This window comes from Calidris pugnax, unplaced genomic scaffold (genome assembly GCF_001431845.1).
Source record: "Calidris pugnax isolate Ruff unplaced genomic scaffold, ASM143184v1 scaffold56, whole genome shotgun sequence".
Lineage (NCBI taxonomy): Eukaryota > Metazoa > Chordata > Aves > Charadriiformes > Scolopacidae > Calidris > Calidris pugnax.
The window spans coordinates 6,680,011-6,706,162 of NW_015090839.1; the positions used below are offsets into that span (position 1 = coordinate 6,680,011).

The 26,152-nt window shown below is 36.3% G+C and overlaps 1 protein-coding gene across 1 annotated transcript in view; it reads right to left on the minus strand.

Moving 5' to 3' along the window:
- The window catches only part of MIPOL1 (mirror-image polydactyly 1), a 189,183-nt gene that overhangs the window by 79,919 nt on the left and 83,112 nt on the right, over nt 1-26,152 (minus strand). The window contains exon 10 of the mRNA XM_014942052.1: nt 19,400-19,507. Coding sequence (XP_014797538.1) covers nt 19,400-19,507 — 108 coding nt within the window. The remainder of the gene's footprint in view (nt 1-19,399; nt 19,508-26,152) is intronic.

Genomic DNA, 26,152 nt, shown 5'->3' on the forward strand with positions numbered 1-26,152 from the left:
AATTAAATATATATATATATATATATATATATATATATATATATATATATACACCACCTTTGAAGGTGGCAACCTCCCTGAGAGGATCAGGGGCAGTAGCTGATATATGAAGATTGTTAAGAATGCAACTTTCCCAAATCAAGTACGGAATGGAGAAACTATGAGCATTAGCAGGGAGTAAATTTAACAGAGGTTAAAAAGTAAACAGACAATCAGATTTTTAGAGGTGCTGAGGCAGCTCAAGATAGGTACTTAGTGGGATTCAAAAAACTGTGAGTTATATACCTAACAACAATTAACAGTCTTGAGAAGTAGGCATCCAAACCACTTAGACATGTTTTGAATAATAAGTCCCTATTCACTTCTTTTTTAACCAGACCTCAGTGTTGCCTTGTTGCCTTCAGAAAAAACAGTCACATTCACAAAGCTTTTTGTTCACCTTTCATATGTTGACATTATCCATCTTGCTTTTAAAACACATCTACACCTGGATATTTAATAAAAGTGAAAACTTCCCTATCTTTTAGACATATCATTTAAGTACCTTTACAGACCTCTGGAATAAGTTCTGTGAACCTCTGGTGCCCTCATTTCTTAGCCAGCTTATGTCCTGAAACAGTACCACTAAGTGTATTTCAGTGATATTATTGTGCAGATGGTGAGGTGAGGATCTAGCTCACAAGTTCTCTATTCAAATGAATATCCTCCAGATTTTCTAGCTGAATCACAAATGGGGGAACATTAAAACTCCCCTGTTTTCTAAGCACCTTTCCTTGCAGTCAGTTGATGGGATGTTGTGTGTTTTGCAGAAGGCAGCTTCGCCAGAGCACGCACCCATACTGCTTCCCCTTTGCCTTAGGAAAGCTGTGGAAAGGTAGCTGCTCTGCTGTGTACCACGAAGAAAGATCTTTCTGGTACAATTTCTCAGCTTATCATGGGTGTCTGGTCTGGAGAGCATTGACATGTTCCCACTTTGCTCTGTTGAGTCATAACGTTAGACCAATGGTATTAAAGTCATTGTGCTCTAGTTAGGCTAAGTATTTTGGTTAAGGGGTTTCATGTTGTTCATCTCCATACACTGACCTTAAATCTGTGTACAAAGTTCACAATTCTAAAAAGAAATCAGTCTAAAGGAGAAATCCCCTGTGGTCCCATATCAGGGCTATATTTCCTTCTGCTTTTTCTTTCTACTTCCAGAAAACAAAACCTGACCTACACTGAGTGATTCATAAAGAAAAACAAACATAATTATGAAACAGATATATTTTTATAAACAGGAATGTCAGGCACATCATCTGGAGTAGAAGTTGGAAGACTTGTTAGATAAATTAAATAATACTTGAGAAAGCATCTGAGGTCTTCTTATAAAGTCAAAAAAGGTTGTAGAACGTAAACAAATTTTAAAGGTAATAATAAATAAATTTGGAGCAGCAGTAAAAAATATACCTCCCATCAGTTTAGTATCATAACTACTGACCCACAAATGGTTTAAAAATTTTTAAGCAAACACTGAAAACATGTGATATCTTACCTTATTTATTTTTTTTAAAGTATTCAGTCTCCATTACCCAGTTTTCAATAGATTTCTATTTTAGACCTAACGTAACCCATTGCAGGAGAAGATATTTCTATGATAAAATGCAAGCTAGCACATTACAGAAAGTTAATATGCATCAAATATGAGGATTTTATGAAGGAAAACTTTACATAGAAAAAAGTTTTAAGAGGAGTTTCTGTTTTTCAGGGAGAGTGGGAGAGGGAGGGCTGTGTCTGGTTGTTTTTTTTTTTTTTGGTTTAATTGGATTTAGTCTGATAGACTATAAAAATTTAGAAAAGTTCTAAATCTCTTCAGCTAGGCACAAAAATGCTGTTAATGATTAGCTGCATAACAAGAGATTTATCTCTGTCTTTTTTTCCTTTCTTTTTTTTTTTTTTTTTTTTTTTTTTTGTGTGTGTGTGTGTTGCAAAGGCAACACAGCCGTACTGCAGGTCTGTCTGTGCCATTCTTAGGCCACTTTCAGGCCGATTGAGAAAAGCTGGAAAGTAAACACAGGTGTTTTAAAAGTGGAGCCGCTGTCATGGACAACCACAAACACCCTTAACTCTGATGTGGCAACGCCTCTTTCCCGCCCTCTCTTTTTTTAAAGCATTGCCCAAAAAGAACATGTCAAATGTTTCACCTTTCACCACCTCAAAATAACTTGGAGCTTATAGCATTGTTTGGCAAATCTCAAGCAAAGAGATCATTTTTTCATTCCTTTTCAGATGTAGCCAACTCCAAATCAGTCACATAAAATAAAGAGCCATTCTATTTCTAATTATTTTATTTTCAATGTCCAGTGATTTACCTGTGAGCACCATGTTTCAAGTTGAACATTTCCTTACCCAAATGTAATTCAGACTCCTTGTTTTCATGATTCAGGTTCAACTAAAAAGACAGCAAGGGGATTTTGCAATAACTAAACAAAAGTTTTAATCCAGTGGCTAAGAGGATAAATTAAAAAACATAACAAAAAAGAGGCACAAATCCCCCATACGAACAGAAAAAAACTTGTTTTTTTTTAATTATTGTGCAAGGATATATACAAAAGTGATAAAGTACTCGCTTGTAAATTAGCTGTTCCAGGAAACAGCACCTCCTGTTTAACAGCCATTAAGTACTGAAGGGCTAGAGAAAACGTATGGGAAGCAAAAGCTTAACACATCCCCAGAAATTATGGAGTTAGTGTTCACTTAAGGAGCTGATGTGTGAGGAGGGGGCGGCGAGGGAGGGGGAAGAATATTATATTAACAATGAAACAGCTACTAACAGTTACGATTTAGTTCTGAAAAGCTGGTAAACTAAACAGAGATGGTTACACTTAGACTGACACTAACAGCCTCAGCAGCACTCCTCCCCCCAAAATGCAGAACTGGTTCATAATCTAAATATAGAAATCTGGGTCCAGCACAACCCCTGAAATGTTATATTCAAAGAGGCGCAACCCTCAGAGCTATACCAGCAGCAAATGTCTTGCAAACATACAGCACTGCTGAAACGGTAACAAATGTCCAAATCAGGTCTTACTGATCATTAAGAATGATTTTTCCTGTCAGTCTCAGCCTTCAAATTCCAGAATGAATTTCTTTTTGAGGTAGATGCTTACACACCCCAGTTCCAAAAACCAGACACCAGACTTAGTGTGTGTCCTCTGCTCCAACTTAAACAAACATGAACGACTTCATAAGATAGACAGCGCTCATGCATACATTTATTTATGTTAGGACACAAGCAGGATTTTTCTTTTTTCCAGATTTTGTCCAGCATGGTAAAGAGACAGTATTATTTATTAAAGGAACTGTCTGAACAGCCCTGAGCCTCCTCATCCCCTATTAAATTCATCAGGTGTTCAAAATAATTCACAATCTCACAAAACAGCCCTCAAAAGACGACCTGCAAAACCGAACTTTACAGTAAAAATCAGTCATTGCATTTCCTTTAGGCAATTTTATCTTGGTTTTGACAAAAATTATGAACTATGTTGTATACTTTTATAATAAAATCTAACCAATAATATATTTAAAGATTTAAATTTAAAGCTACCAGAACAAAACCTTAATGAATATAAAGCATCATATTTCTGCCGTCAGACAGCGTCACTCACGGTGCTGTGCATTATTTAATGAACATTTAGAAGAAATCACACACACAAGCACACTTACTAACCTACATGTGTTAAGATTGCAACAAAAGCCATAAAGAGCAAGCACATTCACTATTTCGCCTCATTTGTTACTAGTTGTGATCCCTGCATTAAGCACACATGACTTGAAAATCATATACTGTTGAGACTGCTACACATAATGGACAAATTAGACTGAATAATATTGTGTATAAATTAGCCTGTTCATTGGTTTGGATTAGAAATACTTTTCTGTTAAAATAGGAAGGATTTATGCCTGGCTATAATATAAAGCAATAGAGTTTAATCTGATCCATTAAAAAAAAAGTGCACTAGTACACTAATGGAGAAAACCATTAAACATTCTGATAGCAACAATTCAGAAACAGCTAAAAAAAAGGGAGAGAAAAGCTTGTTGAAATAACCCATCCTAAGTGCAAAAATTTTCCCCCATACAAAGATGCAGCAATAATGGTGTTATTTACCTGCAGATCTGTGAAGTCTCAGAAAGTATGTTTTAAGCTAACAAACTGAGTTAGGGGAATTTTATCAAACCAGTAACTACCATTAAACAGCAATGATAGATTTATCTCTCAGCACTACAGTGACCTCCTGGCCAAATCTAATTTCTCATTCTTTCAGCCTTTTGTATTCAAAGTTATTAGTCACAAAAGGAGCTGATTCTTGAAGCAGGCAACTTGCATCCACATTTTGAGAGGTAAGGGGCACTTTCAGTTGCACCTGGCTTCTCTTGAAGTTGTGGACACAGCGTTGAGCATTTATTATTTGATGCTGGTCTGAAGAACAACTTCATTTTTTCTATGTTCCTTAAAGCACTGGCAGGAGATATACAGAAAAACTGTAAAAAAATCTTAATAAGCTTTAACTGTGAAAAATAAGTTTTAGTTAATGAAACAAATTAGGAAGCTGATTTTATCTTTTAAGAAATGGTGAAAAAAACCTTGAGAAACACTAAAAAGTGATCCCTAAAGTTTTACTCACATGAATAATAGGTACTCTCAGAAGTTGCTTCCTGCGTGAGGCTTACTGAATTAGGCCCCAGTTTGTGAAAATGTTGTTTCTGGACTGAGACCTGCTATGCTAAGTTTCAGGCTGGAATGAAATTTTCAGAGTTGAGCTCTTAAGTCCTAAAGACAGGGGTCAGAAGGGAGACAACGCAAGGGTGTGAAATACGCTGCTGCTGCTGCAATGTCAACTCTGCTTGGTAATTTCTCTCAAATTACCAAAGAAAGGAAATATGAAGTCTGATGTCACTTTCTTCAAACATAAACACATCTCAGCAAGACTGAGTATTTTTCTCCTAAAGAATAACTGAAAAAACAAAAATATGAGAAGCAGACATTCCTTTGTGAGGACAAAGTTAATAAAACATTTTATTTGGGAAGTAGACATGATACAATTGGAGTCTGAAGGTGCACTTAGCTCTGCTCTAATGTTTTAAATTTGACAACACTTGTCAAAAGATGTTAAAAATTGTTTTGTGGTCCAACGAGTCACTCAGCAAGAATAATTTTTAAGCAGCTTTTCTTTTTGTTTCAGTTAAAATTAAAATCCATGCTGTGTAATCCTTGGAGTCAATCTGTAATTAAGGGGATTTGAAGAGAGACCACGCACCGCATTAATGATAAAATTTAATATCTGTTTTAATACTCTAACATAAGAAAAAAACCCTAAGCAACATACAAAAAAGCAATCATCTCCCTATTTTGTGTGAATGCAGCATATATACACCATTACTATGTCTAGCAGCAATGCTGTATTTGATGTCAGCTTTTTGTTTATAGACCAAATGTTTCAGGATTTAGCATCTACAGAGCTTAAAACTGCATCTGCTTGAAAGTTGGCACCCAGATTTAATAGGCTAGATAAACAGATTTTATTTTATCTAGTTTGGAAAACCAGTGTTTTTGTTGTTACTGTTGTATAGCAATTCCAAATGGAAGGAGTTAGCAGCAGCCTTTCCAAGGTTTCAGTCACTCTCCTCCCAGTCACTCGGCCACTCTCTAACACCTAAGGCACTTACAGCTCCACTGTAAGAAATAGGAGCAGATAACCAATTTTATGCCGTATTCTTAAATGCTTAAAAGTCCAATGCATTACAAAAAAAATGATAATCTTTTGTATACTAAGTCTCTCCTCGACTATACGCAAAGAAAAACTTTGATATCCATGTCTCTTCAAAATGCAGCTAGTTGGAGCCAACTACTCAAACCATTTAATCAGTTGTTTAACAGTGGAGGCAAACACAGTTACTTTTTTAAATTAGAAATCTGCACTGAATAGTTTCATCCTTTCAGAAGATCGGATGAAGGATTAAAGTACCAAGGCAATGAAGTATTTTATGATTCTTTCATTTTTTCCCAAGGAACTCATTAAGAAGCATAGTTAATGTAGAGATACTCTTAATGAGGTTTTGAAGGGCTATGTTTTTCACTGAGAAAGGATAATAGATTCTTTTAACATGGACAACGAAGATTTTTTCCTGTTAAGATGTCTTCTGGCCTGAGCTCTTCTGAAAGAACTAGCAAAGCATCACTGTATCCTTACCAGATCTTGTTTCATTGTGTAAAACACCTAGTTTATAAAAACAAATTTGAACAGAATTTCCTCTCATCTCCTAATAGCCTAAATGTGTGTATAACGGCCTAACAGCTTCACAGATTTGGACCAAGTCCCATTAAAATTTAAGCGCATGTGGAACTCAGAAGCTTCTAGATCAAAGGAAGAAAGGGTTCATCTCAAAATTTAGATCCTATAACAGTAACTATTAAGATCAGTAGGACTGCTCTGCAGCAGTCACTGCTACATACGTGCACAGAATCAGGCTTCATCTACAAGATTACCTTCAGTGTTTGAAAGCCTCATCCAAATGATGCTTCTAATGTAAAAACTAGTTTAAATGGTATTGATTTTTTGATTGGAAGCTGAAGCAACAAATGCTATTGTATAATAGTAAATAAGTGTATATCACATTGCCTGATGGTATAAATGCAAATTGGTGATTGTGGTAAGACGCTAAGCAATCAAATCTGCAAATTAAAATTAAACTTGTAGACCCACATATCATTTTGCGGTTAGATTCAATATATAAAAAAGCCTGTTGGGACTTCATTTTCTGAACTGTGTTGGTTGATACAGTATTTTCCATCTCCAGAGTTGATTCTCCACTCAAGAACAGATGTCATCTTTCACAGTTTTACTGTTGTGGAATCATAGAATACCAGGTGGAAAGGAACTCAAGAACTCACCCGATCCAACCTTTCTTGGCAAAAGTATGATCTAGACAAGATGGCTCAGCACCCTGTCCAGCTGAATCTTAAAAGTGTTCAATGCTGTGAAATCCACTACTCTCACAGGGAGTATATTCCAATGGCTGATCTTGTTGTGAAAAATCTTCCTCTGTGTCCAATCAAAATCTCCCCAGGATTAATCTGTACCCATTGCCTGTTGTCTTCTCTATGCGACTCCTTGTAAAAAAGGGAGTCTCCATCTTCTTTCTAGCCACTCTTTAAATACTGGAACATGGTGACAAAATCACCCCTCTAAACCTTCTTTTCTCAAAGCTGTAGTGTATACTAGACATATTCAGATGCCACACAGTTTCATAAATTTGCCATTTCCTTGCAGATCACAGTCAAGATAGTTATTTCAATGAGGGGTTTTTTTTTCTTTTTTTTAAAACAAAAAACCCCATACCTGCTATGCTGGAGGAGTGAGTAAGATGGTGATGGTGTGACTTGACTTCTTTGTTTACAAATATGTTGGCCGTACATTTTGAAAAACTGAGAGACAGCTCTTTTCTAATTCCACCTTTTTATTGCTTATCTTTGTAAGATATAATTACCCCACCATTAAGGAAGGCTGAATTTTGGAAGTTACAACACAGCAGACAATTTTGGAGGCATAAGAAATTGAAGCTTTAACTGCAAAAATATTTTACAAGAGAAATCGGACCTTTAAGTGTTTTCATTGAATAATTGCTTTTTTTGTGCAAGCATAATGAGCAATTTTGATTGACCTACATGACAGAGCTATGCATGCAGTGTTTCTAAATATGAAGATAAGCCTAATACATGTTGAGTTAAAATCCTAATGGCATTGATATACTTCTACTGATGTGAAGCTTACTTTCAAGTCTTCAAACAATAAAAAACAAGGCTAAGTATTTCACAGGCCAAAATTCTATCTGTATTTGTGCTACTCAGTAAATATAGTATTAATTTACTTTCTGGGTAGGTGGTACACCAGTGTGCAGGCACAGGGGGTTTTTTATGGTTAAGGTCTGGAAACTTACAATTACTGATTTGTACTATCAAATTTACTATTTGACCCCTAACATATAACTTACTATTCTGAAGCTTGCTCCTAGAGAAAAGCCTAAGTCCAGTTGCCAGACCACAATCTCACAAGAAAAGCTGTGGAGATCTACTGGAACAGTCAAGTGAGTAATATTTTACTTCATAAAGCCCAGTTTTATAGAAGAAAAATAAAAAGATGAAAATAGATCCAAACCCATTTGTTTCTTCTGCTCTTCAAGCATTCTCCTGATGACCTGTACACTGCTCAGGTAGATATATGCACCTACTGCACACATGGAGTACATCTCTTCCCCTTAGCAATCTGCATATGTGAACAGTGGTGTCCACTTTTCCTTACACCTCTGTGTGTTACACCACACACATGAAAGTCAAATCAGGATTTTGCTTTTATTTATGAGGAAAAGAAAGGGATTCTCAAAAGCCTCTCAGTGATCTAGGAGCACAAGTTCCCTAACATCAAAAGTGCTCTTCTGTATCAGACTAAATAAATAGATGGTAATTAAAAAGGACAATCAAAATGAGTCCTTACTCCTCCAAGTAACTCATGGCTAAGCACCAAGCTGCACTTTCTGGACATGGGCTCTTTTGAGTTCATCTCATTCTAAAACCTAAAGAAGCTTCTCACCTGGAAACAGAATAAGAGAGGCTTTCAGATTACAGTAGAAAGATAAATAAGAGCAAACATGTAGCACCTTGAGGCTTCTGAATCAAGGCTAGTTTGCAGCCTCATGACCATACATCTAATATTACAGTGCTTTCCTTTACCGTCTGTCCCCCTTCTACTCTGACCCATGCTTCAAATGACCACTTGCATGCAAAATGCTAGGAAAGGGTTCTCCAATTCTGAACAGAAATTTGGATAAACTTAAACATACAGAGACCAATGATTCTGTTTTAGTAAATACCTAAAATTCTGAAATATTTATATTGATCCTATCCCTGGTTTCCTCTACACAAGATCTAAAGTAGATTCTATCAATTCTGAGAGGCGTTTCAGATAAGGAGGTCATGGATGTGTCAGAGCAAGACCTTTGGTATTTAATGACCCTGTAGCTTGCCTTTTGCACAAGAGCTTAGGTTACTAGCTTTTATACATTTTATTGTAGGACAAATAAGTGACATGTCATCATGCACCCAGGCTCAGGATTTTGTTTACAGTTGCTGCTCAAACAAAAGGGGATCATTTTCCTGTGCAGCATAAAAAAAAAAGAAGGCTGTACAGTAAAGCGCTGAAAAAATGATTGAAAATTAAGATTTACCACACTTTCTTTCTGCGTGCATGAATAACAGATTTCATACAATGAAAAAACCAAGATTTATTAAAAAAAATAAATACATATAACAATGTCACTCCTCCTCTTCATTCATTAAATCTGATATCTTGCCTTCAGCTTCAGTACCTCTGAGAAAGGAAAAACTTAACTTGGCTAAATATTTTTGATACTTGTTTTATTTTATTATGTTACTATGCTGATAGATACTTTGAAAATTATGCCAGTGAAAATCAGGGATGATATTATTATTAGAAACCAATGCTAAGATCTTCTTTAAACATTGCAGAAAACAGTTACTGTTTCATGTACAAAATGGCTTCAGATTGAGAATCTTTTAACTAAGTTTGGAAATACGTTTTACAATGTCAGAAAGTGGCAAGTGAAGGAGAGAGTCTTAGTTTTCTTAAAATAAGTGTGATACTCTAGACTTCATGACTGTTTTAAATTAGATTAACATGTGCCCTTCATTTCTGATCCATGTAATCCCGGATTGAAGGTCCATACTAGTGGGAAAGTAAAATGATTTTTTTATAGCAGTTTGAAGTGCAGCAACCTCAGGCAGAGGATGGAAAAATGAACCCATGACTGGGGTGATAAACCGTACCATTGGAGATGGCAACAAAACTTATCAGTACAGTTAGAGTTTTTGTTTTCACAAGAATTCACTTTTCCATATAAGTAGCTTTTCTCACATGATTGTGGTTTCCATGGTATGTTTCACTTATGTATCAGATACTGTGATTTTGATTTACAAGATACTGATGAATTTCAGTGTATTTAGAACACATCAATTTTTTTAATTAGGTTTAAGGCACTGTGTCACCTCTGTGAAGATAAGGAAAGAAAGCAGTTAACAGACAGCTTTCTGTCTGGCCCCAAGATGCCTGCACAGTTTATTCCACCTTTTACAACTTTTGTAAACCTTTGTTTATTTCAGGATATGTATTTCTAGAATACATGTATCTGGGGTCTGTCTCAGACCCATAAACTATTCCAGTTTAGAGGTCCTTTAACAGGATTTAGACAAAACCCTAAAAATGCTGCAAAACATTTACAATTGAAAGAAAGCATCCTTGAAACTGTAAGGCCAAGTGGCAGTGTCACTGAGCACGGAAGGAATTTCCGGAAAGTCACCCAGACATATGTCAAATGAATCAACCATACAAAGTGGTATCTATTGCGTTAGAAGGAAAAAAGGTGTGTGGAAGTGCAAAGTATTTGTAAAATGTTAAGTTAATGTACTATGTGCAGATGCACAATTACAGAATGGTTAGATGAAAAACATTGCTAAGAAAGCCTTGTCAACAGGAAGGTCAAAGTCACAAAAGCCTATTACCATGAAAGAGATGATACTTTGCATACCAAAAGTGAGGACGTGGAAGCAGCCTAGATGACTCTGAGAATGATAATCCAGATTTAGAATAATCTGAAACCAAAACCAAAATATTGCATTACAGGAATCTACCGCCATCATCAGAAACAACTCTTGCACTAATTGGAACTAGTAGCACTGACTGACCTCATAGGAAGACAATTTCCACCTATGAAATGGAAACCGAAAAATAAAAGGCTCCGCCAAAAGATTTGAATGACCACATCATCCCCAGTGATAAAGAGACGTTTACAGTATATACAAACAGTTTGTTGATGTTTAAGATTGTCAAGAGTAATCTGGTGCCAAAAAAGATTTGAAGGCTGTCAAATAAAAAGCTACAGACCTCCAAGGAATTTTTAGTGGCACAGATGAAAGCTGACATCAAATACAAAGTGAGAATGAGTAATGAATTCCTTAATGCTTAGAACTGAATCGAAGGTCAATAAATATATCTGCTTTGGTTAGAGATGCTCAGCATCTGTTAAGAGGACAGAAGGAAGACTTACAATCCTCAAGCAAGGTCAACAAATTCTTTTAGCCAAGACACTGTTTGTTCAGTCTATCAAGACACATTCAGTGCCATTCTTGGACAGCTCTTTACAGGTAATATGAAGCATGCTAAAATTCCTTAAGATATACAGTGCTCAAGATGAGCACAATTAATTAAGTAGATACAACTTTTCTCAGGATCATTTTCATGACAAATGGTGTTCTGCCAATAAATGTTCGCTCTCATCCATTGATTTGAAACAATTCTGAAGGACTTGAGGTCCCAGTAAGCAAGAAACACCACTGCTTGGTCTCATTTTATTTGATCAGAGTCCAAGAAATCCTGAGTACTTGCTGTGCAGAACACACTGTAGACACAGGGCTGCCATGCCATACAGTGCCATCAGTGAAAGGACAGCCCTACTGATACAGGAAGGTGGCATGGCCAGTGCAACTGGGGAAGCAAAGACGAGAAATTGGGTACACCGGTTTGTTTCCTTCAACTTGAAAACAACCCTAGGCTTGAATGAGTTCAAAATTCTGGCCCGCAGTGACATCTTAGTGAACCAAGAACAGTACAAACATTGTTGCTGACTATCCACACAGCCACTTAATGACGTCACAAGCTGACCACTGAAGATCATGCTAGTACTACTGTCACCATGAATCATTTCTATTCAACTCCCAGGTAGACAATGTTTCATATAAATTAGATTTGTCAGACTGTAGGAGACTGTGTTTCTAAAGAGACTCTGGACACCTTCACTCTCAGCGAAGGGTGTTTAATCTCAAATTTTGTTTCCCATGCTTTCCATTGGGGAAAACATTGTATTATTTCCTTATGGCACATTTAAGCAATTATTTTTACTTTCAAACTCCCTATACAAATTAAGATATTTTTGGTCAATGATACAAATGTCTTTCAGTGCTAAACCATTGCTTACCAAATGGGAGGAGACTGTCAGTAAGAAGGTAGTTGTCACTCATGAACAACTATTCTGTCAAGATCTGCATAACTAAATAGAGCCTACCAGCCTGGATGGCTACAAAAAACAACTATCAAAACTGGCCACTGAAAGTGATACTGGTAGATCAAATTTCTGAACTTATCTTGTTGACTCATAGTCAACAAGATTAATTAGTCTTGTTGTGCTAAATTAGTCACTTCCTGCCTACAGGGGATACATGTAAGCAAACTGTTACAGTCCTAAATATATGACAGCAGATGAGGAGAAATCCCTGGCTGAGGATCTCCAGACCTGAACTGACCAGAGGACCAGGTTATGGCATTTGGCTCAAAGGAAAAATTGAGTCCAAGGAAATTTCAAATGACTGCTTTTAAGACCACTCAACCAGCGCTCACATTTTTTCCGCTGGAATTGAGGTGGAACATTGATCACTACAGAATTTTATGAGTTATTTTCTCCCTGTCCATACATACAGATAACTAGGCAGGTTGTCAGAAGTCTGTAGCAATAGCCTTTGGATAGACTGCTACTTAAGCAGAAAGGAATGCAGAAAATTAATATTGAAGGGGAACACGGACAGAATTCTTCTGGCAGAAGTTGTACACAGCCTCGTTCTAGCGCTCATTTATGGCATGATGCACCAACTTAGACTGATATCCTCTGAGGCATACAGTACTATTTAATAACACCAGCCATAAAGTGACGAATCATGTTTCTAGCATGGATAAGAGCTGAACAGTCTTGGGTCTAACCTTAATGACATCCTTTAAGACCTTGTGATTAAGCGCTTTTGGGTGCAGCACAAGCAAAGCCTCTGTTCAATGGCAATTAAGACTGCAACTGTATCTACTCTGTCTGATAAAGTGTCTAGAAAGCAACAACTGAAGAAAAATGTGTGTTCTTATCCACATGCAGATTGTCAGCAATCCAAGTTTTACTAGGTCTATTATTTCCATCTCCGCTACATAAATAAAAGCAATGATTATTCAAACATCACCAAACTTCCACTCTGAAAATTAACAGTGATCTCATGTGCTGTATAACAAGTTCTACTGACAGGGTAGCAAATCTGTCTCTCACGTTGCCCAGGCATTTAAATGGGGGCAGAGTCTGCTTTAGTGTAGCTACTGAAGAGTGCCATGGGCTCATGGGGGCTTTCTATAACTTGAACTGGACAACTCTCCTGAAAGCAGGAGAAGTGGCACCTTTCTTGGAAGAAGAAAATTATCTACTGAAATAGCTCTTGCACTAAGTTAGAGATTGCAGCTTACTTTGATAAATCCTCTAGTATTCTATCCTCATGTAAGTTATTGGAAGAATAGCATGAGGAACCTTTCAGCATTAGTTGTAACAACATAATGTTTGCTGGAGATAACCTTCAAGAAGCCTATTTACTATTCCCATTGCTCCTGAAATGTTTCCGAAGTTTCAGAAAATTAGGTACGGGTCATAAGTAAACGCAAGGGCAGCATGTAACCCCTCACACTGATCAGCAGATCTGCAATCTACTTTTCCTCCCCTTCTACTTCCAGTATGAAGCTGGCATCTCAGGCTTCAAATATACCTATAAATTCATTTGCAAATCTGGTATCAGTCCCTTTTACAGGTAGCAGCATATGACTTCCAGAATGAAAAGCAGCATAGCTTTAGGGTTAACTCCAGAGAGCAAGTGCTCAAACTGAGCTTTCACTGTTTGATATTTTCAGTTAGATACAGAGGGAACAGCGCATACTGGCCCGAGGAATTAACAGCAAAATGTAAGAGAAGTGGCTGAATTGTCCATCATATGAATACTGGTGAGTTGCTTCACTGAAAAAAGCCAACCCAACCAAAACCCAAGGTAAGCACAATATTTTAAAGCATCTTTTATCATATGATTCACAAGCAATAACACCACACCAAGCTCTTTGTGGAACAATGTCTAGTTAGTTTGTAGACCAGAAACTGGAGAAAGGTGTAACACCCACTTCAGCAGTGGATAACACAGCTATTCATCTCTTAGCTATAAAATATTGGTAATCAGCAGCCAGTTTCTACTATTCACACAGCACCACAGTTAATTTCAGTTGAAATGACGTGTCTGGGCCTTGTCACATTCAAAACTTACATTCTAGGTTTCTTATAAATCAACCTGACTTCTGTTGCCTCATGTAAAATGATTATGGAAGTATTTAAAGGCTTTTCTCTAAGAGTTTTTCTAAGATGCAATTAATAACTATAATGAAATGTAAAAATTTTATCCTGAACTGGAATTTGAATAGAAAAGGTGAGATCGGAATCTCTCAGTTTCCCACTATTGGTTCAGGCAAGTTTCCCTGGATTATAGAGCATTTCAAAAGCATGTGGTTCTATCAGAAACAAATCAGAGGATTTGTGGCCATAAAATAGCTCCAAACTAACTCAAATGAAGCTCTGAAGCTTCAGCTCTGAAGCTCTAAACATAAAAACATTGTAAGAAGGACTTAATTTTTGCAGATAAAGGCCACAGTTACTATATTCTGAAAGAAGCATTTTATTCTGTAGTCAATATTATATGCCTACATAGCACGCATACTCCACCCTTTTCAACAGTAGCAAATATTTTAAATTTCATGTTAAAGCTTTTCTTAAATTTTTTTAAGCTCTCATCACATCAGATTCTCCTGGGATCATGCTTTTCATGGACGATATATTGACTAGTCAGCTTGATTTGTTTTTGCAGTTGGCATTGTCAAGCAGATACAGAAATATGGTTTCTACTCTAAAAATGTGGGAAATTCTGGGAATCAGACCAGAACTTGATACAATTTATGACGGGTATCAGTGAGTACTTAAGTCTTCTAGAGTAGGTTTTCCAGAGGCATCATCACTGGAACCAGTACCAAACTTCTATGCATTGTGGATTTCCTGCCATTTACACAATTCTTATGTGTCAACAGAAAGCTACAATTGCTTTGTGACACTACTGTAGATTAATTTCTGACAACTCCTTCAGGTCACTTTCTTGCCTCTGACTAAATTTATGATATTCCTAATAAAACCATGAAAGCATGTAGAACATGTACGGAAAATCGCAAATAAAAAATAGATCAGTCAGAAAAACATAAGCCAATCATAACCAAAGATTAACTTCTTAACAGCTCTGAAGGAGACTAATAACCTTTACAAGTTCTAATGACATCATACTTGGCTGGAGTAAACTCATTTAGTCACTAAAGGGCACCTGATTTGTGTATCATCATGAAAAAGCCCCTCCTCCATTTTGAGAGTTTGGCTTGGAAGTAAAATTAGTATGTCTCTTTGGTCTTTAAAGCAGATTAATAGCTGTTTTAAGAAGAATGTACCATCTAATTAAAAATTACAAAATAGATCAAGCATGTGAAAAAAAGTCACCTCTCTTTATGTTTTTTTCAAATCCAGTTAAACATTTTCCATCAATTATCACATTGAATTATTTGTTTCATAAAACTTATTTCCTATTCCTCTTCAACTGAGTAGGGAGGACATTCACACTGGCAACATCTTTATTTTTCCTTAGGGAAATGTGCTACTTGAAACTCTGCATTTTAAAACTACCCGCTACAAAGCCAAATATAATAAAGTAGTTCACAACAATATTTGAATTCTAATGAAAAAACCAGCAAATTTTCAACTTTTCTATGTTTAATTGAATCAGTTATTTCAGTGTATTGTGGGAATACATTTACCAGAATCAGTAGAGACCAAGTGTTAATTATGAAGGCCAAGCAAAATGAATAATCTTATGTATAGACCCTGACACATTAAAACTGCAAAGCACTCTGCAGATCTTATTTTATGAAAATGTACTAAGAGTGCAAATGTATAGGCCCTTAGGAAGCAATTATCCCTAAAAGATTTAGCTATAATTCAATCGGAAATATTATAAGAGATTTTTTAAAATGGTTTCAAAAGAAGAGGATTATTTTACTTTAACTATGGAAATAGGGGCCCACATGCTTCTCCGAATGACCTGTGTGCAGCTGTGGGCGTTGCCTGGAGGGCAAATTTTAAATTGGTCTTTTTGTTCAATTAATACAATCTCCTATGACCAATAACAACGTCATAGAAATTAGGACTACCAGCCTGGCTTTGTGGGACTGAATGGCTCACATCACTATATGGAATGTTCTATGCAAGAAATACATTAAATATGGAACTTTAAAATCACGCACTACTAATATATATGACACAGATTAGCTAAGACCTTACCAAAGATGTGCAGATGTTATATCACACAGTAAGATGAAATGGCACAGTATGGGTCTAGACAGCATGGCTTGTGTGTCTTGTTTTGTCACATGAGCCTCAGATGTGACACAAGATCTACAAGTGTGTAAAACCAAAAGTTTGCAAAACTGCTTACATTGTCTTTGTGATTCCCAGATCCTGGATCTGGCCAATTTACTGCCACCACATCTCTCCCACAGTTACGTTCTGTTTCTCTGCTGCTTTGCCTCCCTTGGGAGTCTATGGGCTGCTACTGCCTCAAAGAAGGGTGGCAGAAGCCCTGTGAGCTAATATAACTGAAAATATAGCTAAAACCATACTGTCAGTGGAATGAAATAGATTCCTTGTGAATTGGTTTTACACTATTTTCCTTCTGAGGAACTCACTATTGTGAGATGATTTCAAAAAGAAAGAAAGAAAGAAAAAATAACCCATTTGGTTTTGTTGTTAAGTGTAGTTCAGGACCCCATAGAGGCAATGATCTCATCCTTAATCTAGTTGATCCCGATTACTGTATTTTTATCCAATTAAGATCGCAAGTATCCTTGCGCCACATCTGATGTTTACACTTCTATTACTCCCTGAAGAAAATCTAGAGCAGATCAAATTCCTCATCTGCCACCTATCACAAAATACATCTTTTGCCAAACTGAATCAGGCAGCATTAATTAAGCTTGAGTCAGGGAAACTAAAAATTTTTTTAAAAAAACCCCAACTTTTTTAGAAACTGTCCTGGATAGACACAGAGGGAATTCCTGGACTCCTGCAGGACAGGTGCCTACATCTGAATTAATAGCACACAGTGCAGTTCTCAGTTTGCACGCAGAGGTGGTTAAAGTAAATGTAGTTCTCGGGATCACAGTGAAAATAAAAATAGTTGTGTTGATATTGAACTCTGCACCACAGAAAAAAATAGCCAGTTGTATTTCTGTGAAAAGAGTGAGATGACCAGAGGGTGATCTGCAGCGGAGAGGCGACAGGAGGGGATTCTTGGGTCCGTACCCCGGCTCTGTGTGTAGCACTTACGGTGGCTGCTGAGTGCATGTGAGAGGCAGGAAGCAGCAGCCGAAAACAAGAAGGTTTCAGAGGGGAGGTGTGTACCAAGGCCACACAGTGTGTTATTTGTCAGCAGGCTCTGGCTGGATATTTTGGCACCAGTCATCCCCATTTCTAAAGGAGTCACTGACACGACTTTCATCCCTACCAACCAGTCCATATTTTCTAGGCTGTAACTAAAAAGGAGTGATAAACTTTTCATTTACATGGGTGCTTAGGTCAGGATAAGTGTTCATATGCTGTATACGAAAACTAACTACTATTGCCAATATTTCATATGGACACTTTAAAGTTTTCAAGGTCAAGAATTCAACTTAACCCATTGGCCTTTAAAAAAGTACTCTGGTGGACCTGTCCTCACTGTAGGCAACATCTGTATGAACCAAAACAACTCTAAATGGTACAATGTTAAAAAAGTTCAACTTCACCAAAAAACGAAAATCATTACTTTTTTCCTCCCCACATTCTCATCTCTAAAAGACTACGACCAATTAACCTCTAACTTTGAAAAATCAAAAAACGCCTATGACAGCCAGAAATTAAATTCTTTAAAGATTAGGTGCTAGGAGAGCAATATCAGGCTTAGAATAAAATCCTAGTAACGCTCTGAACTATTAAGTCACTTCTTGCTCTGAAAATATAATTATTCTGTAAGCATTATGTCAGGCAATATTAAATCTAAAAAGTGTAGTTTCAATAAAACATTGCTGTTTTCAAAAGGAAAGAATCTGGGCATAATATTTTCAATGACACAGAAAAAACACATCAGCATGCAATTAATAAAAAACAATACTATGTTCAATAAGCAGCACGCTTGGCAAGCACTAACTTCTAGTGATACCAGACTCAAAGCAACACTATTATTGCGGTCAGAAAGAGCCCTGAATGTTTACAGTCTCTATTTCTAATCAGCTGAGGATGGATTGCTTTCAGTATCACACACCTGATTTTGTAATATTCACCGTAGATTCTAATGTTGATCATAAACCCATAGAACATACAGCATTTTTGTGGCACACAGCCTCTCTCTGTTTATTTGTTATACTTTTTTTTTTTTACTGAGAAATGTCAAACTACACAAAGATTTACCTTAATTCCTATACTATGTGTCGGTCAAGTTGCTGCATGAACAATGATGTTTCCCAAATATTAAAAAAAAAATAAAATTGAAAAGGAGGCAGAGGAAAACCTGCCTATAAACAAAATGCATTTGGATCTTACTGCCTAAATCAAACACAGTTTTTAAATGACAACACAGTATCAACAGAGTAACTTCTGTATTTATATTGTCTCTCCACTACCCATAAAAGAGATTTTTAAGAATATAGTGGTTGAAATAGGTGCGCAGGATATTTGCACATCTTACCTGGCACAGTCTCTTATTCCGGCTAGCAGTGAGATTGCTGGTTATGTAGCTATCAATCCCACTGACGTTACAATTTCCCTTTCTCAAAGCAGCAATAACCTGTCACTTTACACTGTCCTTTCTCTGACCCTCTCCCGCCTGTCTGCTCATTTTTATTCTTATTGACAGGACTTATTATTTCTCCTCCCAATTCCAACTAGCTACCCTTTTGCAAATAGTAGTATCAACTATGTGGTCACTAGTAGTATAGGTCAACAATGTTATTAATATAGCACACACTGCTGGGAGCAGATCAAACAGCCATGCTTTAAAATATTAGTTTTGCAAAGGTACCGTGAGTCAAATAGTTGCAGTTTTCTTCACGTTATAAAATGTAATATTGCAAGGACAGACCCCAAGAATTTAGCATTAATTACCAGCCCAATAATTTGGAGGATATGTTATTTTTTCTTGTTGTTTTCATACACAAAATAAAATAAAACCATAACAGAAGGGTGCTGTATCTGTGTTTAAAGAAGGGGTTGTTGGCAAACACCATAGCTCACTTCTGCCGAAATGTACACAACTGATATATGCAGCCCAGAAAGCTGGCACCAGGGGCTTACAACCTTAATTTGCCTGCAAGAAGAAATGGAGATTTACCTTCAGAGCACGTTCTTGATTGTTTTCAGCAGTCAGATGTCTCGTGTTGTTTGCTGAAGTCTGGTTCTGCTCTTTCAGATGATGAAGCTCCTGCTCCAGCCGTTTGCACTGCAACGAGGAAAGAATCCCATTAAGTAGAGGAGTGTGGGCATATTTTTTTCAACAAGCCAAACGAATTAACGTAAATAACCCCATCCCCATTTCTGCAGTAGAGAAAGCATCAGACAAAAGCAAGTTACAATCCCAGGTCAGTACTAGAACTATGTTTTCTAAATGTGCATCATTATTCCTGGTCCAATTTTATGCCAAAACAAGCTAAGTTTAGTATCAGATAACAACGTTTTTCAGAATGTTTTAAAAAGTCTTAAAAATTACAAAGATGTCAGGTTGAAATTCTGCTCCTAGTTATGTCAATATAATGATGGAAGTAAGTGGGTATAAAGGAAGCAATACGTGCTTTTAGAAAAGCAAGCAAATTATAGACCCTCCTACCAAATCTAGGACCCAGCATTTTACCAGAAAATATACATGTAATTTTTATACTCGTCTCTTTCACACTAAGAGATTATTCTAAATCCCAAACACACACCACATCTTGAAAGAAAAGAAGCTTTAAGATTATTTTGTTTAAATATTTAACTTAATGACAAAGAATTAAAAATTTAACATTTGCTACTGTGTGCATATACACATACACTTACTGCTGTCAGCAAAACGTCTATTTTAAAGACTAAAGATCTACAAATTGTGAGCTAAATTATATTTCATTGTTTGTGGTTTTTTTTTTATGGTAACTATGAGGTCTTGCCCAGTTACCTTGGTTTGAAAGAATAATTAGTTGTCAGCAGACAGTTCATTGTCTTATAAAAAAACCCTCTGGTTTACAAAACCAAGCAAAATGAAAAAGATAAAGTACCAGAAATCTGCAGGGGAAAAAGTGTTAGAACTAGGGAAAAGCACAATATTAACAGGAACATTTGAAAACAGTATATTACAAGCAAGTAGTTTGGATACCACCACCAAAACCCAAAGCTGACAGATTCTGTTGGTACAAAAGACAATTAATTGAGAAAAAGTATTTTAATAAATACATTCTGAAAACGCTAGTAAGAAAGGAATGAGAATCGTGATATAATCCCATGTAAGTATTGCTGTCTCAAATGAAAGACCTAAAAACATCAGTCTCTTTTGCTATCTTAGTGACTGTCGAAGACACAAAAGTGAGCTTCCCATCAAGTGTACACAACCTATTCCTGAGCAATTCAGTACATGGGACAATGAAGCATGGCTCACATCAACTCTAAAAACAAAGAAAACCACAAACGTCGTAACTGAGGTCTAAGTAAAATAGACCTGTCTCGAGACAGAAATTTTAAAAGAAATACCAATACATACACTTCTTGAACATAAAGTCCTTAGCAATGTACTGCACATCAGGTATCCAGCATAGTATATAAAACAGAATAATTCAATCCTATACTTGAATAAGTTTTAAATAATTGTCTGTGTCCAAGACTACTAGTAAAAAAATTCAATTCGTATGTCTGTTGTTGTATCTGATTACTTCTGTTAGAAATCCGGGCTCATTTCTAATAGGATTACTTATTTTAAAGGCAGCAAATCTCCCTGGACTAGTGCATTCTCTTAGTGTCTGTTGTGAAGTTCTTTAATGCACAGTTCCATTTTTATTGCAATAAAAAAAAGACACTTTCCCAGAAAATAGGGAAATACAGAAAAAATGTTGACATATTTTATTGCAAATATTTTTACAGACTTACACATCTACCTCACACACACAAAAATCACAAATCACAGAATTATAATTCTTTGCATTCTCTGTAATCCAGCATGAAAAGTGTGTGTCTGCAGACACGAGGGTGCTAATAAAATGATTGAAGAACTAAACCCAGATTACGCACGATTTTTCTCTGGCAGCTCTTTTCCTCTACAATACAGGATCTAAACACCATTCTAAAAAATAAAATCAATCTATTACTACAGGCATTATCATGGCACTTTACACATTATATCATGTAATATCAGCAGGCATCTCACTTTTCTGCTTTGCCAACACTCTTCTTCAAAACAGTGCTTTGGAATTCTCAATCTGACAACAACACAGACTTCTTACAGTAAAGATTATAAAAAAAGACAAAAATCCCAATCTGGCTTTAAAACATGAATTTATATTCGTGCTACTCTCTTGACTCTAAAAGAGAAGTGGAAATGCACTAAGAGCAAAACCTAGCTACAGGACCATATGGAATCTTGATGTACAGGGCAGGTAGCACAGCCAAGGGTATGGTTTCAATCTCACTCTGCTCTCCACTCCTGTGAAGACAGGATTGTGAAACAAACCACAGCAATACGAATCTAGTGTCGTGCAGCATATAGAGCATGTACGATAAAGATGCAACACAAGTAATGTAAAATGGATGGACCTCCCTATCAAGTCAATCTTGACATGGTTACATTTACATCAATCTTGGTAGTATTTTATAAATCATATTGAATTTCATTTCCACGAAGAATGTTGATATCTGAAAAAAACTAGGCATATTCAATGAGCATACTGCTTGAACCCATTTTGAGGGTATCATTGAAAGAAATGGTGATCTAATTTGAGCTTTGCACAGAAGTGCCTTAATATGTTGGAAACAATGTATTAACAGAAGATGTTCTGAATTATCAATGAAAACGTATTTATTCCTAGATGTCTAGGAAGTAACATCTTAATTATCCTATTTGTGAAAGCATTATAATAATACTCTGAAATGGCAATGTTGTGTATGTCTTACTAAAATTTTATAGTCTACAACACTTTGATATCTGAACTACTTTTAAAACATTAAAATAGCATTCTAACAGCAAGCTCTCTTTAATAAGAGCAAGAGCATATGCAGTTCTGTGTAGTCTTGCTGTAAAGAAAAGTTTTAAAAATAGAATTTAAAACAATGCAGCCCTGCTGTTCATTTGAGCCAACATTTTTTGAATTCTGTGTCATTGGTTGTTAGCAAGGTCCAGTAAAAATAGATGTTCTTTAAAAGAACATGTGTTTTTATTGGTTCACTCCAGGGCTCTAAAATGCCAACAGCTGCAAGAAAGAAACTGGATTTCCTTCTAAAAACATATATAAAAATACTTTTTGGAGCACAGTGAAGAGAGGACATCGTCCAATTCAGTACTGGCAAAAAGGAAATGTTGGATGTATCCTTTTAAGAAACCTGAAAGCTAAAGGAAGTGTTTCATTTAAAATATCATAAATAGGAATGTCTAAATCTTGTTATCCCAAACTTGTGAAAATTCATACTTGGGAAACATTCAAACAGAATCCTCCTAAAGTCAGAGAGAAAATATTTTATGCCTAAACATCTGATCTGAAGTGTAATTGTGCACTTAAATGAAAGTTTCCATTAATTTAACGCTTTATGAAAGATGGGCTGTTAAGTGAGAAAACTGCTTCTTTACCTCAGATACTTTGAGTATATCAAGGAATACAAGAGCAGTGTAGATGGATTGCAAAGAGAATATACATTGATCAGAAGGCTAAATACTTTGCTAAGTAAAGGATATTAAAACATCACAAATGATAACATATCATTTTATAATGGTTTCGCACAAACTATCCACAGAGAATTAGCTTCATTGCATGGTCTAATGTGTTCATTCAGTGCTGCAGCCAGAGAGGCAATAATAAAATTAAAAAAAAAAAAAAAAGAAAAATTCCCAACCAGATAAAAAGGTTTCCTCTCTCTTCTTTCAAACCTTCAAGTTTGTTCTCTTCTCTGAATGTATTTCCCTCAAAAAGTCTCCTACCTTAGCTAGCCTCACTCAAGTGATAACGTACTTACGCGCTTGTCAGACAATGAACCTCTTTAAGCCTACTCCAAGTGTTCCTTGAGCAGTCATCAGAGACCAACTGTACAATTTTCACTGCAACATCATCCATTCCCAGCAACAGGCACTCAATCTTCTTTTAACCATATTTACACAGGGCAACACAGCTACACTCTTCTAAATGCATCCAGTCTTTCCAAACAAATACCCCTGTATCCAGCAGAGGATATATCACAAGCAGCTAAGACACAAAATGAAAAGCAAAGCAGGTAACCTACCAAAGGATAAGAAGAGATTCAGGCAGGAAACAAAGGAGAGACAGCAAGGACACCTTTTCTCCACTCTCATCTTCTAATTTAAACCATTACGCTACTAGCGAGCCTTTTTTAATGAGCATCAGCTAAAACGATTCAGCAGAACATGGATGTTTGTGAGAGGCATCAGTTCAACCCTCATCAGGTGCTGACCCCTTTCAGTGATTACGCAGGTGGGAGGGTTGAGAAAATCCAAACAAACTGCGAAAAGGAGCACCTGCTAAAGGGCACACTGATGGAGAGGTCAAGAAGTGGCCCAGGAGAATATCACTGAGTAAAGTCCTTGAAGCTTGACCACAAAGACTGTTAAAAGATGGTCCTACTTCCAGGTACACAAAAGGAGTAAAGGTAGTTTAGAATGAATAGAGTATTTCAGAAGATAGAAAAATCAATGCAGATAACCACTTAATAGTGTTTGGCCTTTACTAGAAAATGAGGTTGCATTAACATATCAAACATAACTTTAGCACTTGTATAAACAAATTATCTTCAACACGCTGTCAGCTTTACAGCATTTTCTTCTTCAAGTTCTACCTATACCTATACCACGGTGTTAGGGTGCCTGCCATCTCTACACAGATTAATGAGTTATTTTTGATTGTTATTTAACGTGATTCTTCAGTGAGGTGTTCTCAAAGTAAAAGGTACAGACATTACACAAGAATAAAGGAAAATCTGCAATCTACATGATGCCATTTATATGCTAAGAAAAGAAAGGAATTGTTTTGCCTCTGTTAATACAGATATGAGGGTCAAAGTCTAATGAAACAAATGCAAAAGGACTAAGATGAGGCCAAATTCTACACAAAGTTCTTTCCTGAATTCTGAATTAAATTTGATTGTCTCATCCAATTAGCATATACAAAAGACAGTATTTTATGGAAACATATTTGTTCATCCAGAGTCCTTGTCAAAACTCACAGTGCTTATAATCTTAGGAATCAGCACTGGCATAAACACACAATACTCCACTGCTCAGACTGCTGAAAAAAGGGACAATATGTAGATGGAGGTACCGCCTCGTGCTTGCCCTGTTCTTCAACCCTTCCTGAAGCCTGGACTGTTGGCTGAGTGGGGTCAGTGTGGTGAGGCAGGTGGATTTTTGATCTGATCTGATCCCATCCAGTCAGTCTTATGTGGTCTCCGGAGTGCAATACTAGATCTTGTACATAACCACAGCCTCCCACAAATAGCTTCAGTTTGCCATTAAATTTAAGGTAACATATTTTTATTCAAATCAGATGAAAATAAAAAATGAGTCACTTATTGTGGGTCAGCTGGTGTATAATAACGTGATTGCATATCAGGGCTTTCACTTTAAACAGTGAGTACTGTATCATATTATGTGGACTTCTATGCATTAAGACCTTGCTGAACTGGGATCTCGATTACTGAAGTAGCGAGAAATAAAAATAACCTAGTTCCTACTGAAAAGTCTGGGGAAATGTTTCATGTCCTCCAAATTATGGGAAGGAAAGTAGGAGTCCATTTGAATGGCAGATGAACTATTTTCCAATATGCATTTTTTCCTTTATGCATTTTAAACAAAATATTTATCAACAAAGTAAATGACACATTGTATCTTGATGGAAAATGAACAAATACCATCAAAAGATGAGCTTATGGGATACCAGAATCCTACAACACACAGCATAATACTTTTGGAAGTGATAAATTGCAGATACATTTTTAGATTAGTTAACACATATTCACTGCAATGAAAAACTGAAGTACAAATAATATTCTAGACACCATACACGAAAAGATGAAAAATCTTTGCTAACTTTTCACCTTTTATATTTTTTAGGTCATCACCTGTGGAAATGTGATTACAATAAACAACCATGTGAAGCAAACAAAACCAATTCAACTGAGTCTTTTCTTAGTTTATTATTTTGTTTGCCTTTTCTTACTTTGTTCATAACAATCTGCACTTCAGAATAACTTGAAGCTGAAAGATACCGAAAGGAATACAAGTGTTCTCAGTTTGACAGCCCTTCTCTCCCCCTCCCCTCAATAGGGTTTTTTTTTTTTTTTTTTTTAACAGTCTGCCCCTTGTCCCAAATTCATCACAATTTCTGGAGAGGCAAACATCTTGCGCCACTTGGATGCTGCACAACTCTTTCCTTTGCAGACAAAAATAATACCAAAGTCATCCAGTCAAAACACAAACCAACCTTTGGTGTCACTGTGAATTATGTACTTTGAACTGCAGATGTTTGGAAGCACTTATATTTATATAAATAGATTTTATCCTTTTTCTTCTAAAATAATAATTTTAAAATAAATAAAGAAATAAATGAGTTTCTACATGATAATCACTAGAAGGATTTTTCCATTAAATTATAATTTTGAATTTAGGCTTTCTAACCTCTAAAAGAACAGACTTTCTTCAAAGTTCTGGCAAACCATCAACAAACGTGTTTAAATGATTATTTATACAATGCCCAGCAGCCTAGAACTACTGGGATTTCAAGAAAAAGAAGTGTTTTTGTAGTGCTGAGACCTCAGAAACATATGCATCTTTAAAAATTTATATTCTATTAGTAAGAGAAACACTTAAATGTAGACACCTTTTTTTTTTTTTTTTTTTTTTTTGCGG